This window comes from Ammospiza nelsoni, chromosome 1, assembly GCF_027579445.1.
Source record: "Ammospiza nelsoni isolate bAmmNel1 chromosome 1, bAmmNel1.pri, whole genome shotgun sequence".
NCBI classification, from domain to species: Eukaryota; Metazoa; Chordata; class Aves; order Passeriformes; family Passerellidae; genus Ammospiza; species Ammospiza nelsoni.
In genome coordinates, this window is record NC_080633.1 from 50,469,347 (window position 1) to 50,482,951 (window position 13,605).

The 13,605-nt window shown below is 40.8% G+C and overlaps 1 protein-coding gene across 1 annotated transcript in view; it reads right to left on the bottom strand.

The window, feature by feature from the left end:
• Positions 1-432: 432 nt before the first annotated feature.
• The window catches only part of CNTNAP2 (contactin associated protein 2), a 1,021,743-nt gene continuing 1,008,570 nt past the window's right edge, over positions 433-13,605 (bottom strand). The window contains exons 23-24 of the mRNA XM_059493942.1: positions 12,016-12,087; positions 433-11,003 (exon numbers count right to left, since the gene is read on the bottom strand). Of these exons, the coding sequence (XP_059349925.1) occupies positions 10,804-11,003; positions 12,016-12,087 (272 nt within the window). The 3' untranslated portion in view covers positions 433-10,803. The remainder of the gene's footprint in view (positions 11,004-12,015; positions 12,088-13,605) is intronic.

Sequence of the window (13,605 nt, forward strand, 5' to 3'; positions counted from 1 at the left end):
GCCCTGAAGGGACCTAAAGATTCCTTAGATCTTTGCCCCATTAAATAATCAATATCTGCATGTGCATTGGTCTGAATTCTTTCTATTGATGTTATGAAAACATCTGTAAAAAATCTCAAGCCAGTCAATTGGGTAACCAACCACTTTTGTTTCCAAAAGAACCTGGGTCCAAATTATTCAGAAGTAAAGATTCACCTGTTCTCTCCATGGAGTCACTGGGCACAGAAATCTGAAGAGCCCTCTGCACTTTATCTCAGACTCTTATACAAAGTCTGAGTATTTTTTCTGGGTATTTTATTGTTTTTTATTTTATTTTATTTTGTTTTTTTTTTTGTTTTTGTTTTTGTGTTAAATGAAGATGTCAAATATTCCAAAGGAACCACACACACACACACACACAAAAAAAACCCACTCCTCATCTGGCAAGGCTCTTTTAATGTTGTACTTTTACCAAACCACAGTACATACTTCAAATAAGGCCTAACAGATTATACTCTTTATAAATTTACAAACAGTTTATTCTCCTTAAAGAGATCATATTACTTTTATCAGTCTTGTGTATTTCAATGAATTATATGTTTATTCAAGCATAACATAGCAAATGTAGCCATAAATCTTTTAGACTAAGTGTCTATAACAGAGGAATCTCAGATACACTATACTTTCAGATTAGGATGTTTTTTAATATACACATTTTTGTTTAGTTAGGGTAACCATCATCTCCTGGTTATGCCTCCCATGGGAAAATTGTGCTCAAGAAAGAAACCTGTGGGCTAGAGTAACTGCAAACAGAGAAGGTCTTGGTTCACCTGACAGGAAATTGGGCCAGCTTTGTAGGCACATAACCCTGGGATTGGCTTTCCACCTGGATTGGAGGGAAGGGGTGAGAGGCTGCTTTTGCTTTCCCAATAGCTAATGGCCCTGGTCTTTTCCTGGGTACAGACTGCTCCACAGCAGCAGGAACTAGATCAGTAAGAAAGGACAACTGCATTTCCATCCCTAAGCAACAACCCAGGTTATTGAGAGCTGGCTGGCTGGTAGAGATTAATTACTCAGATGTGGCATACCAACAGTACTTAAAAAAAAAAAAAAAAAAAGAAAAAGGGAGTAAAAGAAGAAAGCAAGAAAAATGACCTGCTTCTGTAGCAATTTTCACAATCTTTTGCTACTGCTATGTACATGAATCTAATTCTGAACCATCATTCTTGTCCTAGTCTCTGCTGATCCCTTTTTCTGCTCACAAGGCAATACCCATAAAACAGCAACTAGCAGTTGCTAGTTTGCTATCTTGTCAAGCAAAGCCAGCAGAGTACCTCACTATGCTGTGAACCCCCCAACAGACTGCTAAAGAAACTGTGTTTTGAGGACCTCACACTGAGCAACATCAGAGGCTGTGCAAGGCAGGTGTTTCTGAAGTGTTGTATGGCACCAATGGCTTCAAACCTTCTCTCAAAGACTGAGAAAGAGGTTCCTGCTTGAGCCCAATATATCCCTGCCAGAGAACCAGTGAGGAAAGAAAAAAACCCAACACTGAGACAAAACCCAAATCCAAACCATGCAAATTATAGTTGAATAATAAAAACCAAAATCCAAGCCCGTACCCAAAGTGTCCCTTGCAACAGAGACAGCTGATTGCTTTCTAAACTGCAGAACCAGCCATTTCTGTAGCTCCTAAATAACAAGTTTGGCAATAGTTACCATGCACAAAGTAAAGGCCACTTATAAAACATCTCCATAAAAATATCTATTTATCTCTATATCTCTATTTATATATGTCAGTAAGAAGCATCAGACTGAGCACAGCCCAAGCACTCCATGATGGGGGGGAAATCTATTTAATCTCCATGAAATTAAGCACTCTTAGTTACGATTGGCATCCACATGTAGGATTAAGTCAGTACAGGTAACTTCCATCAGGCTTCTCTTAATTAGCACTAGTCAAACAGGGTAGCAGAATTGCTGGGGAGCTGAAGCCTCTCAGGAATATTGTGCCAAATCATGCTGTTGTGTCAGAGGAACTCCCTGGACTCTGGCTGCTCAATGTGTGAGTCAGCTCATTAGGACTGAAGATAATTTATGTGATACCTGCCCAGCCAGCCCACTGATGAGTCTTGATCCACTGAAGAGCAGAGGAAAGTTCCCCTTTGCTCATGTGTGACTGACCATGCAAAGCAGATCTGTGGAAAGGCAGTTTTCTGTGCTTCAGAGTTAATAGCAACCAAGTGATGCCTTAGCCTTCTTTATTCAAGTGACTCTGATCCCTTCTCTTAAGCAGCTGGAGCTTCAAAAGATCAGATACAGTGCAGGAGTTACAATAGGGTGAGTGTAGTGTCTCAGGTGTTCCACATACAGAAGCACTTTTCCCCCTCAGAGTTGCTGATCCAATGAAAATAAAATTATTTAATAACCAGTGTTGAGAGTTTTCTCGGATGTGTTCATAACAGAAACCCGTAGGAGTGCTGACTTGTTGGCCCTGTTGAGCTGGACCTTTAACACTCCAAGAGACTAAAATCACTAGAAGATTTTATAATATAATTTTTTGGTGTCCTACTTTGGAGATTACCAGCAGCCTAATATAGCTGCTACAAAAGCACAAGGGAAGTTGATGACTGAGATCTCAATCTGACATCTTGTGGCCCTAAGAAAAATAGATGCTAGCTTTTGCCAGGCATTAATTTCATTATTGATATCTCTTGGGAAAATTTGAACCAAGCAATAGAAAGTAACCATGCTGAATGGAATGAAGTGCAGCTGCCTAATTTTCAGACTCCCTCTGCCAGGCAATGCTGTGATTTTGGAACAGATACAAACAAGTTATAAAATAATGCCGCAGACGGCAGAAACCAAACTTGGACTTTCAGTCACTGAGTACCATGAACAGATAAAAGCCTACTGCAAATATAAAAGATGACAGGAATGGAGTGGCCATAACCCTTCCACAACAATGATTACATTTTAGGAAAGTGAAAGGCTTCACCTTGGTCAATGTAGCAAGCATGACTGGGAAGGAGTTTAAAGGTGACAGTAAAAGGCAGTAAATTTGTCAGTGAGAGGAAACACTTCTAAACAGAAGAGATGTGAAAAAACCCAGAACTGTCAGCAATTTTCTTTCCTTGGAGTAATGGGTAGAGAGGTTTGGAAAAAAGGAAACATAAGATGTCTACACAGATCTTACTCCTTACTCTTACCAGGAACTGTGCAGTGAAAGGGACTTTACACTTTGTTTCAGAGTGTGCAGCAAAGGCACTTCCTCTTTGTTACCTTGCCCTGTTGTAGTAGTTTATGCTCCAGGGATAAAGGTCTCATTAGCGCAAGACAAAACTCTGCAGACAGACCTTGATTTTACAACAGAAATAACTTACAGCTAGCTGCTGATACTGTGTCCAGTGTTTTATGATGGCAAACCATAGATCTATTTCTAAACATTTGCCCAAAGGAGTTTTTCAAGACAAAGCAGGGCTATTTGTTCAGCTTGTGAAGGATTTATTGCCCGTGGCAAGGTCAGACTCCTTCAGTGACACACACACTGTAAGCACGAGAATGTGCAGTTCAGAGAGCAAACATTAGCATACAGGGGATGGCTACCTTGTCTTTATTCAGCCAAGTTTATCTTCCATACTTCCACACAGACTTGGCTAGCTGCTCCATTGCTAACCAAAGCCATGATGAAATGAAGGAGAGCTGTTAGGCTGGGAATGCCCCAAATGAAGCCTACTTCCACCTGACCTAAATAATCTAAATTTACTGTTTTCTGGCTGATTCAAGAGTTTGCAGCCTTGCTCCAGTGACTCTATCTGCCTTAAAGAGTCTGTTGATAGCCTACTATCCTGGAAATAGAGTCAGTGGGGAAAAAAATCATTATGACTGGACAGGATGCTAGATTATCTCATCTAGGTTCCCTTTCCCACAAAATGTTGGACTAGAAGGTGTTTTGTGGTCCCTTTCAATCTGTGATGTTCAATAAGATGGGGAAAGGTGACAAAGGACAGGAACAGGCAGCAACACATCTGAGACCTGTCTTCTAAGCAGGTAGAAGAGCTTGGGTCTTGTGACCCTTTACTCTCACCAGCAGCCTAGAGCAGCTTGTTTAAGTTTGACATCTTCAGCTGTACACTTGCAACAGCCTATTTCAAAGCATGTGCAAGAGGCAACTCAGATATTTTGGCCAAAAAGGCAATGAACACATGGCAATATATAACTGGCCACAGCACTGTACCTACTCCAAGCTGCTAACTGGAGGGCAAGGAACTCTTTCTAGTAAAATTTCTTTTTTTGCATGCTAAACATTCCCTTAAATGGTCTCAGCTATAGTGTCTGTGAATTCCAGTTATTTACATTTCTCACCTGTCCGAAAATGTAATCTCCCCACCTTCTCAATAAAAGAGAATTTCTTAGAGCAGCTCTGTGCTAGAATTCAGAATGCTAGTTGTTGAATATTATCAGTATAAATACCTCTGCATTATAACAATTGATATGGTGATAGTGCATCTCTGACCCTTGGAGACAGCAGAATCAAAGCTATGGAATCTGAGGAAATAACAATTTGCTCTTCCTTAATACACTATTACATACCAAGTGAGAACATTAATCTATGGCAAAACTAAAGGTACACACTTTTATGTTTGTTGTTTAATCCAGATGGTTTTCCTTAAGGAAACAACAGCAGCAGGAGTACAAACAGACATTATTGGAAGCTGCTGAATCACAAAAGAAGCAGGATGTACTAAATTTATTTGCTTATATGTATATTTCCCAAGTATATCTTACCCCCTGAAGTGGTTCTGGTTGTGCTTAAATATTGTTCAACTTTGCTCACATGCTATTTTGAAAATAGGAGATTAGTGAAAAGAAACACTTCTCTGTGAAAGAACCTGTGGATACCAAATTTTTTTTTTAAGTAAGTGACTTTTTAAAAAAGACTTCTTGTGTAAAAAAGCCACAAATTGGCCCCTTTTCTTCCTGATTCTTAAGCTGTTGGCATAATAAGGGTTTTGAGCATGGTGCCTCAAGAAAAATCTGCTTAGATGTGAAAGTCAGAGTTAAAAGAACTGTGTTACAGATTGTTAAATAACTGCTTTTCCATTATCAGGTCCAAATCTTGTCTCATTTGAGGCACCATATGTGCCTGCTACTGTAGGGCACAGCCTGAGTTTATCTTAAAAATCACACTTAATTTCAAGAGCGAGTGATTTTGCTAGCACTGCAGACTCATGGATTTGGAGCAAGTTTGGTATCTTATTCACCCACATCATGGCAGCATTGCCCAAGTGGTGCAGACATCATATCCTGAACAGCCTTGGGTTTTGGAGGTGCAGGTGCACACCCACATGCCTGCAGTGAGATGTGTGGCAGCAGAAGGGAGCAAAGACTCTTTGTGTCACAATGTTCAAGTATCAGTCAGGCTTTAAACTTGAACCTTCACTCCCATCTCTTGGTCCTAGAGCTTTTCTATAGAAATGAGAAATACTCCTGCATAAAACGTGCCTCTCCTTCTAGGGGTTTCAACAGTCAGCACAAAAGAATGGTCAGAATGGTCTGACCTCCCTCTGAACACAGTGGCCCAGCAGGACTTTGCCACTCTTATATTCCACAAAGGAAGTTAAGGTCTTGGATGGATCCAGGGATTTGGTGGGTGGTTAAGGCAATGAATGCTCTAGACAGAGCAACAGTGCCTCTGACTCAGGTGGTTGTTGCACTGATGCTTCTTTGCCTAGGTTTCACACTCTCCCATTCAAGTGCATTTAACACAGTTCTTTTATAAAATGCTTCGTGTCATAAAAATATTTTAAAGCCTGATAAAGTAGTTTATTAAAAGGAACAGACACAAGTCTGTTGAGCTGGGCATACATTTTTCTTGATGGTTTCAATAAAAGGCTCTCATTCATGAAAGAAAAGACAGTTATGATAGAAAAGGAAGGCAAACAACCCACACTCAGTCATTTGTAGTATGTAACCCTTGTTAGGCTGGCAACGCCACAGAATCTACAATAACAAATTTGTTTGAAAGCAAACTGCTTGCTGCTACCTGCAAAGTGATCAAAAGGGAAAAAGCAGAAAGGCAGTCATTAAATTTCTATCCAAACCCTGCTCTCAGACTCTCTACCCACCTCAACATGTTCAGATGTACACTTTGTAACAGGTAACGCTGATGCAAGAGGAACATACTTGCACTTCAATAAATCTTCCCTGGTTTTAGCACCCTCTCTTCTTATCTATAACTGCATTCTGAAGTACCTTTATTCATGTACAAAGGGTCTTTTTTTAAAGAGGCCTTTCTGACATCTGTCCTTTCCAAAATGATTTCCTGGTACTAGAGATGTTAAAAATACAGGCAATGATAAGAATATAGAAAGCATGAGGAAACAGCTGTTATGGTGACTAAAACTATTTCAAATGTCTTTTTTTCCCCTCCTCTTTATTTCCCAATCTGGTTTCTAATAGAACTTTAGTTAAAAGGAAAGACATTCACAGAGGATATTTATGCATACAAACACACTGCCCTTCATTCATTCCGATTTGCATGCTGTTGCTGTTAGAAGGCAAGATTTCTGTTTAATTTCTCTGGGATGGATAATGACATCTGATTACCAGAATTTAGGTTCTGCTTTTCAAGAATGGCACCCTTTCAGGATTACCATGCTTGATGGAATGTAAAATCATTAATGGGATAAACCATATTGAAAGCTATTGCTTGTGGAACTTAGCTTCGCATTTCAAAAGATACCCTGGAAATTAGATGCATCTGCCATTAAAGGACATTGTTTTAAATAAAATGAATTCTTACCAGTACAATAAACTTGTACATATACACCACTGCTTTGGCTGTCTTACTAAAATATTTGTGATGCCCATCCTCTCACATATATCATGCTGCCTAGAGCATGACCCTAAAATGCTGCCGTAGCTTTGAAGTGGTAACTGCTAGAAGAGATATAAAAGGTACAGGTAAAGTTTAAGACACAAAAAGTACAAAGCAGAAATGCTCCAGTACGAGTTAAAGATACATATTCCTATTTCATACATCTGAATTTTCTATCAGTAAACACGGAACAAGCAGTGTGTGAAAGACCTGATTCAAAACCGCCAGACTGGACTGAGGATTTTCCTTGAGGCTGGGTTGACATCAAAATAAGTTTTCCATTGTTTTGGCTCCTTGGAGCTCCATGTTTCATTACCTGGTGGTCTGCAAGTCTTGTGAATGAGAATCCAAAATATTGTTTACATTATTTCACTAACACTGAGAGCCCTGATCTCCAGCCCAGTCTTGCTCTCTCCATTGCTGGTGGCATTTCTGCCGTTGTTGTCTGTGGTGTCAGGAATGACCCTTTAGAAACACAACTGGGACATTCTGGTTCCCAAACCAGTACAAGAAGTATATTTCTCTGCACAGTTCAAATAGGTGAAACAGCTACAAAACAGGTGATAAAAGACTGATTATTTTAATATTCTTTGGGGAAAGTACAGAGTTTTATAAAAGCAGGATCCACTCTCCCCTCAAACAGATTTTCCCTCAATACCTGTTAAACAACGTGGATTTTTGGCACAAGTAAGAGTGGGTGAAATAAACTATGGGTGTTGTTTCAGCCTTCAATGATAGGCTTGCAGTGGAAGAAATTCTCAGAATAGATATAGTGCTAGCAAAATACACAGGCTACATTTCTGAGTCTGCTCCTGCTTCACTGCCAGGATGCTGAATGACCAGCGCCTATAATTAAACATACACCATTCTCAGAAATGAAACACAAAGCAGAAAGGCAGGAATTCACCCAAAGTCACCAAAGCCCTCTACACAGACAGCTGCTTGTCGATAATATCATGTCTAAGGTCCAATTTAAGGAGAAACAAGAATTCTAATATTTAAAGGTTTCTAGGTTAAGAAAGTGACTGCATTTTAACACAACACTAATGCATTTCACAGAATAAGGTCCATGGTGTCCAGTCAATGGAGAGGTGCAGATGACCCTGACTTGATTTCATAAATTTAAGCTGTTTTTCAAACCTAAGAGAGTAATTTATAACTATTGCTTATGCAATGATCAAAGGTTATTTCCCAAAAGTTCTCGCCTAATCTCCCAGGGTTGTGGGATATTAGCTGGTAATTTTTTTAGAAAATCAGTGAATAGATATCACAGGCCTCACTACCATAACCAGAGACAACTGTCTCTTGCTTTGCCAAGAACTTGGTTAGACATGGAGACCAAGCCATCTTTCCATTCTAATGCCATGCTGAGGCATTTGGCCTCAGCACTATTTGCACTGTGGCTGTTAAATCTGTCTCTCCCACATAAAGTATCAGAAGACTCTAGTCTCTCAGGATACAGAAGTCTGATCTTCCTCACAGACATTAAATTCAGATTAGGAATGTTTTTTTCTGCAAATCAAATGCCAATCTATGTAAATTATGCTCTGTTCACTTCTCTTGGTAGCTTGAAGTTGCAGGCAAGGGTGTTTTTCAGAGTGGACTAAAATACCATTGAAATAAAATGAAACATAAAATCATAGAGAAAAGATAATGCTTTTTCAATCCTACAGAGACATCTGTGATTGCTAGGTAGTTTGCTGAGTGATGGTACAGGGTATGTCCATCCCCTGCTGATATTCCCCAAGGTGAGAAGACTTATTTTACACCCATGATTAAACCCAGGACTCATCTGCTTGATCACAGACAAGAGAGGCAGAGGTTGATGCTGGAGGCAAGGCAAAAGGCTGCAGAGCACAAGAGTAATAGAGGTAATTTTTATGCCTACCTGAACCTCTCTGCCATATATGTTACCTGAGAAACAGTAATTGCTTTTAAAACTGGAAACTTTTTTGTATGCTAATTCCAAATCCATAAATGGAAGAAATTAATGGGCTTGATTTGCTTTGATATCTATGTTCAATGATAATGTTCCTCCAAAACAGGACTTTAGGCTACCATCCTTAAAACCCAAACTATCTGGCCTGACTTTCTGACAAATTCTGCTTATCAATGTCTTGTCTGGTAAGACTCCAATATTTTCTTTCCTCTATATGATTTTTTTTCCATTTTTAATAATGAAAGTTGCAACAAAAGAGATAATGAAAGCAAAAATGCCAGCACTGCTCAGTGTAGTAGACTGCATGTTTGGGTGAAAAATAAATCTTTCTTGTGCAGTAAAATGAATTAAATCTGTGCATACTAAACTCAGAAATATTAAAGACAAAGCAAATCTAGGACTGTCAGAAGAATAAATACTTTTAAAGGGAAATTCCTGGTATTGATTTGGTTCTTTCAGCACATGGCAAAGCCCTGCAGTATATTCATTACTTCATTCTGTTCCACTGCAAGACCTGTCCACTAAGGCCTTAAATTCCTATCAATTCAGACCATAGGAGAATCATGCTTCTCTGCAGAGGGCAAGCTAAAGCTTTGTTAAATTATTGCCACAAAAGGATATTAAGTCTTCAGGCTGCCCCTTTGTTTTTCCTTCCAGCTGCCTGCCTGCTGTTCAGGTGACACCTAGGACACTCCTGATTTGAGAGGAAAAATGGGATGCAATGCTGTACTTGGCATTGGCCTTGCTATTTTTAAAAACGCCCTAGAAAGACAGCAAAATAGTTGGGGTAAATCTCTGTATTGAAAAGTAACTCCCCCCTGTGTGCTGTGTGTTCCTCACATGCTCTGGAGGCAGAGTTTTAAAGCCTCCTTTGCCTCACCTTCCTGACAGTGCAAACACTGCCAGCAGAGGCTTTCCTTGCAAAAGGACTGAAACAAGGGATTTAAGGAATAAATTGCTACTCTCAAGTTGGAAAAAAAAGGGTGTGAAGTCCATGGGTTCAAATGCACTGAGTAAAGCTGTACTAATACTTCTATGACAGCCTATTAATAATAAACAGAAGCAAACAAAGTCTGGCTCTATATCCCTACTACAATGTACAGAATATGCCAATATGCCACAGGCAGAGCTGAGTTTAACTTGGCACGTGCCTCAGGTGGTGACCTGGTGCCACAGACAAGGACACAGGAACAGACTAGGTCTACAGACTCACACAGCATCATCTTCCCTCAGAGACCAACAAAATAATACAAAAACCCTTTAAAGCCTCCTGTGCTTTATGATAAAACTCTTTAGTAATAGTAGTCATAATAACAGTATTTTTACATTGCTGATGAGAATTGCACACAATCAGTGAAGTGCCTGGGTCAAGAAGATGGGTCCTGCCAGGGCTGACATGGGCTGATGAGATGTTGAGAAACTGGTTAATGAGATTTGCATTAGTCCTCACCCCCTGTCCCACCCCCTGGATCAATGTCACCCAAATAAATGGTGGCGTGGTCACAAAGGTGCCGGGCTGAGGGCGGGCAAGTGGCCAGCCAGGAGGGAACACAACGTCAGGAAGAAAGGGCTGCCACTTGTTCTCAGGACAGAGCCACCCACATTTTAAACAGTTTTTAAAAATATAAAAAACCAGCCCTGTTTCTTGTCACAGGTATCCAGAACATCTCTAAACACACACAGAAATAGACAGGTATTACTGAAAATTGTAACCAGTGCTGAAGCTGCAAAACTGCTCTTTGTTGTGGTTGTTGGGATACAGAAGGGGCAATTTGCTGTAAATAAATATTAAAAAGTATTTTTTCTTAAATTCTTGAGATATTCTTTTTTTTTTTCTCCAGTCTCAGTGGTATTTTCCTGTCACTTGCTCCTCCAGTTGTGCTGATCTTTTTATCCTATGTGTGCTCAAGTGTCCGACACAGAGTGTTCTCTCTCCACTGCAAGAGTCACCCCAGCCCCACCCTGGCCCAGCTCACATCCCACCCCAGGCCCCATCCCCGTGGGCTTAGATCAGCCATTCCTTCTTGCTCTCGTCGATGGTCTCCGTGAAGTTGGGGTCGTTGTTCATGATGGCGGCGTCGGCGCTCTCGGCGGACTCTGCGCCTTTGGCCTCGTTGGTGTGGTAGGTTCCCTTGTGGCGGAACATGTAGCGGATCAGGAACACCAGCGTGCACAGGATGGTGAAGATCACCACCGCGATGACGCCTGCGCACAGGAGGGAAGAAAAGACGCCCCCGGTGAGACCAGTTGTGGGCTTTAACACAAAGAAACGACCCCAAAACTCCTCTGAGCTGAGCTGAAGCTACTCGGGCACGTGGGCATCACCACAGTTGCCTGGTTTCCCTTACTCTAATATTTATATATGGTTTCCACTATATACAGAATGCAGCTCCTTGAAGGCTGCTGGTGACTCTCATCCCATAGGTAGAAGCTTCAACATTAATAACCTTTTTACAGACCTAAGCTTTGCTGACCATGAGGCAGAGGGTGCTGAGCGCTCCCAGAACTGTGGGGTGTGTTGGTGATGTGTGGGCAGCTCTTTGAAGGTGGAATCTCTGATGTTCACTTTCCAGTCAATGGCTGTAAAGACCTATCCTAGCTCCTCTACATGTCCTTGAAAACTGGCTTGGTTCACTGTTGGCTCACACCACCCACTAAGCACTGGCTCCACGTAATTGCAGATGTTCCCACTTTATCATCAGTTCTAACCTTAATTGCTCTCCCTGCAATGGTCTATTTTGGGTTCAACCCTGTTATAGAGAAGTCTCATGAGTGTTATCCCCTTAGGCATAGGCATCTATGTGATAAAACAACACTGTTCTTGTTTGAGTCCTTCTCTAGAGGCAAAGGAATCTTCCAGGATGAAGATGTTATAAAATTTTCAGAAAAAAAATATTGTTACCAGCCAGAGTTTTGTTATGCCACTTTACACTAACTGATGCATTGGGCAGATGAACTGAGGCTGTTCAAATGTCGCCTGAATTTTTCTGAGGAATTCAATGCTATCCTTCCAATATTGTAAAGTTTCAAAGTATTAGGAAAAGTTATAAGTAATAATAAAAATATAAATCAGAAAGGAAAGCTTACACAGCAAATCAAGACTAAAGCAACATACCTAAACCTGGATATGGAAATATGCAGCCTTATTACCAACTGCAATTCAGCCATCAGAGATATGTACTGCAAAGTGTCTTGGAAAAGTAGACAGTTTTCTTACCTCCAATAATGGCTGAGTTTCTGTTAACTCCATCTCCTATAGCTTGACCATTGTACGGAAAATCAGCACTTGCTGTAAATAGAGAATTAAAGGTTCAAGTGGTAAATAGCAGTGAAACTTCTGTAAAAGTTCAGAAATACATCCAACATCCTCAGATGCAACTTAAAGAGAACTGCAATCACTAGATATTTATCTATAGATGAATAAAACCAAAAAGCTCTCTTAATATTGTCTAATGCCTCAGAACCTTGCTCCTTATAACAAAAATAAAATTAAAATAAAGGAGATACCCTTGGTGAGGATTGCTGTTGGTACAGGAAGACGTTTTGTTCTTTGCTAATATAAAGTCAGTAAGTTTTAAGTGGTAAAAAAAAAGCACAAAACGAAACAAACCCCTCTCTTTCAAAAGTGTGTGATCATACTTATAATAACAGAGATTTTTGCCTTTGTCACTGCTACCTATTAAAGGCTTCAGAAGCTTCCAGGATTTTGTAACCAGCATTGGGTACAAATTCAAGCTCCTTGAAAGATAAAACTTGAATCCCTTTTGCTGCTGCACAGTCCAAGGTAAGAGAGGGGCTGCAGCTTCTGTTGGTCAGAGCCACAGAGCAGCCACCCCACAGAGCACATGCCAGCACTTTTGTCACTGTGGGAGAAAGCCCAGCACGGCAGCTGAGCCACTGCTGGAGCTGCTTTGGAGCTCAGGAGCAAGACTGAGAGCTGGAGGAGCTGAGGCATGGGAGGCTGTGGATGAGGAGAGCCTCCAGCACACAGGTAAGAAGAGGACATACAGGCAGATGTGCCAGCATTCATTTGCCAGTGACCTGAAAAGGAGAAAATCTTGGCAGCAGAACTGGATGAAATGGGATGAATTTGGATAGTAGCCTTGATTTTAACCTCCAGAAAATATCACAGAGGCAATCTCCTCAATTAAACTTATCAGCATTTTCTTTACAGTCAGACATAGCAAGTGGACACTGCAATGACTAAGCAAGCCTAGGGAGCTGGGTGAGGAGTTGCAATAATTTCCTTCTTTGCCCCTGGACTCAGACATTGATTTTGAAATAGAGAAAATGTTGTTAAAAGTGTGTTAACTGGAGAAAGTTAAAATAACCAAGGATATGAACAGCTTATTAGAACAGCCTTTAAACCCCACTGTATTTTCTTTGCTTGATGGACTAGGTGATACTGTATGAAAATAATCAGTTGCCTTTACAGACCAGTGATGCATTCAGTATACCAAAAACTGGCTGAGGGAATTCAACTGTCTTTCTGTTACCATGGGCTAAAACCCATAATAAAGTTCCTTTTGTATTGTAAAGCAGCTGCACAAAAGAATGAATGGTTTCAGCTTGCTACATGGCCTGAAAAGAGCTTTGGGGCTAGAGTAGCCCTCTGTGCGCCTACCCTGGGAGAGAGTTGAACCAGCTGTGTGTTCAGCAGCTGGATTTTGGCTGGCTGCCTGGGGGACAAACAGGAGTGTGCTTCTCAGAGCTCAGCAGAGGGGCCCTGGCCAGCAGTTTTTGCCAGGAGCACTTGTGCCTTTGACATTTGTTGGTGCTCTGGCTCCTGAAAACCTTCATCTGCATC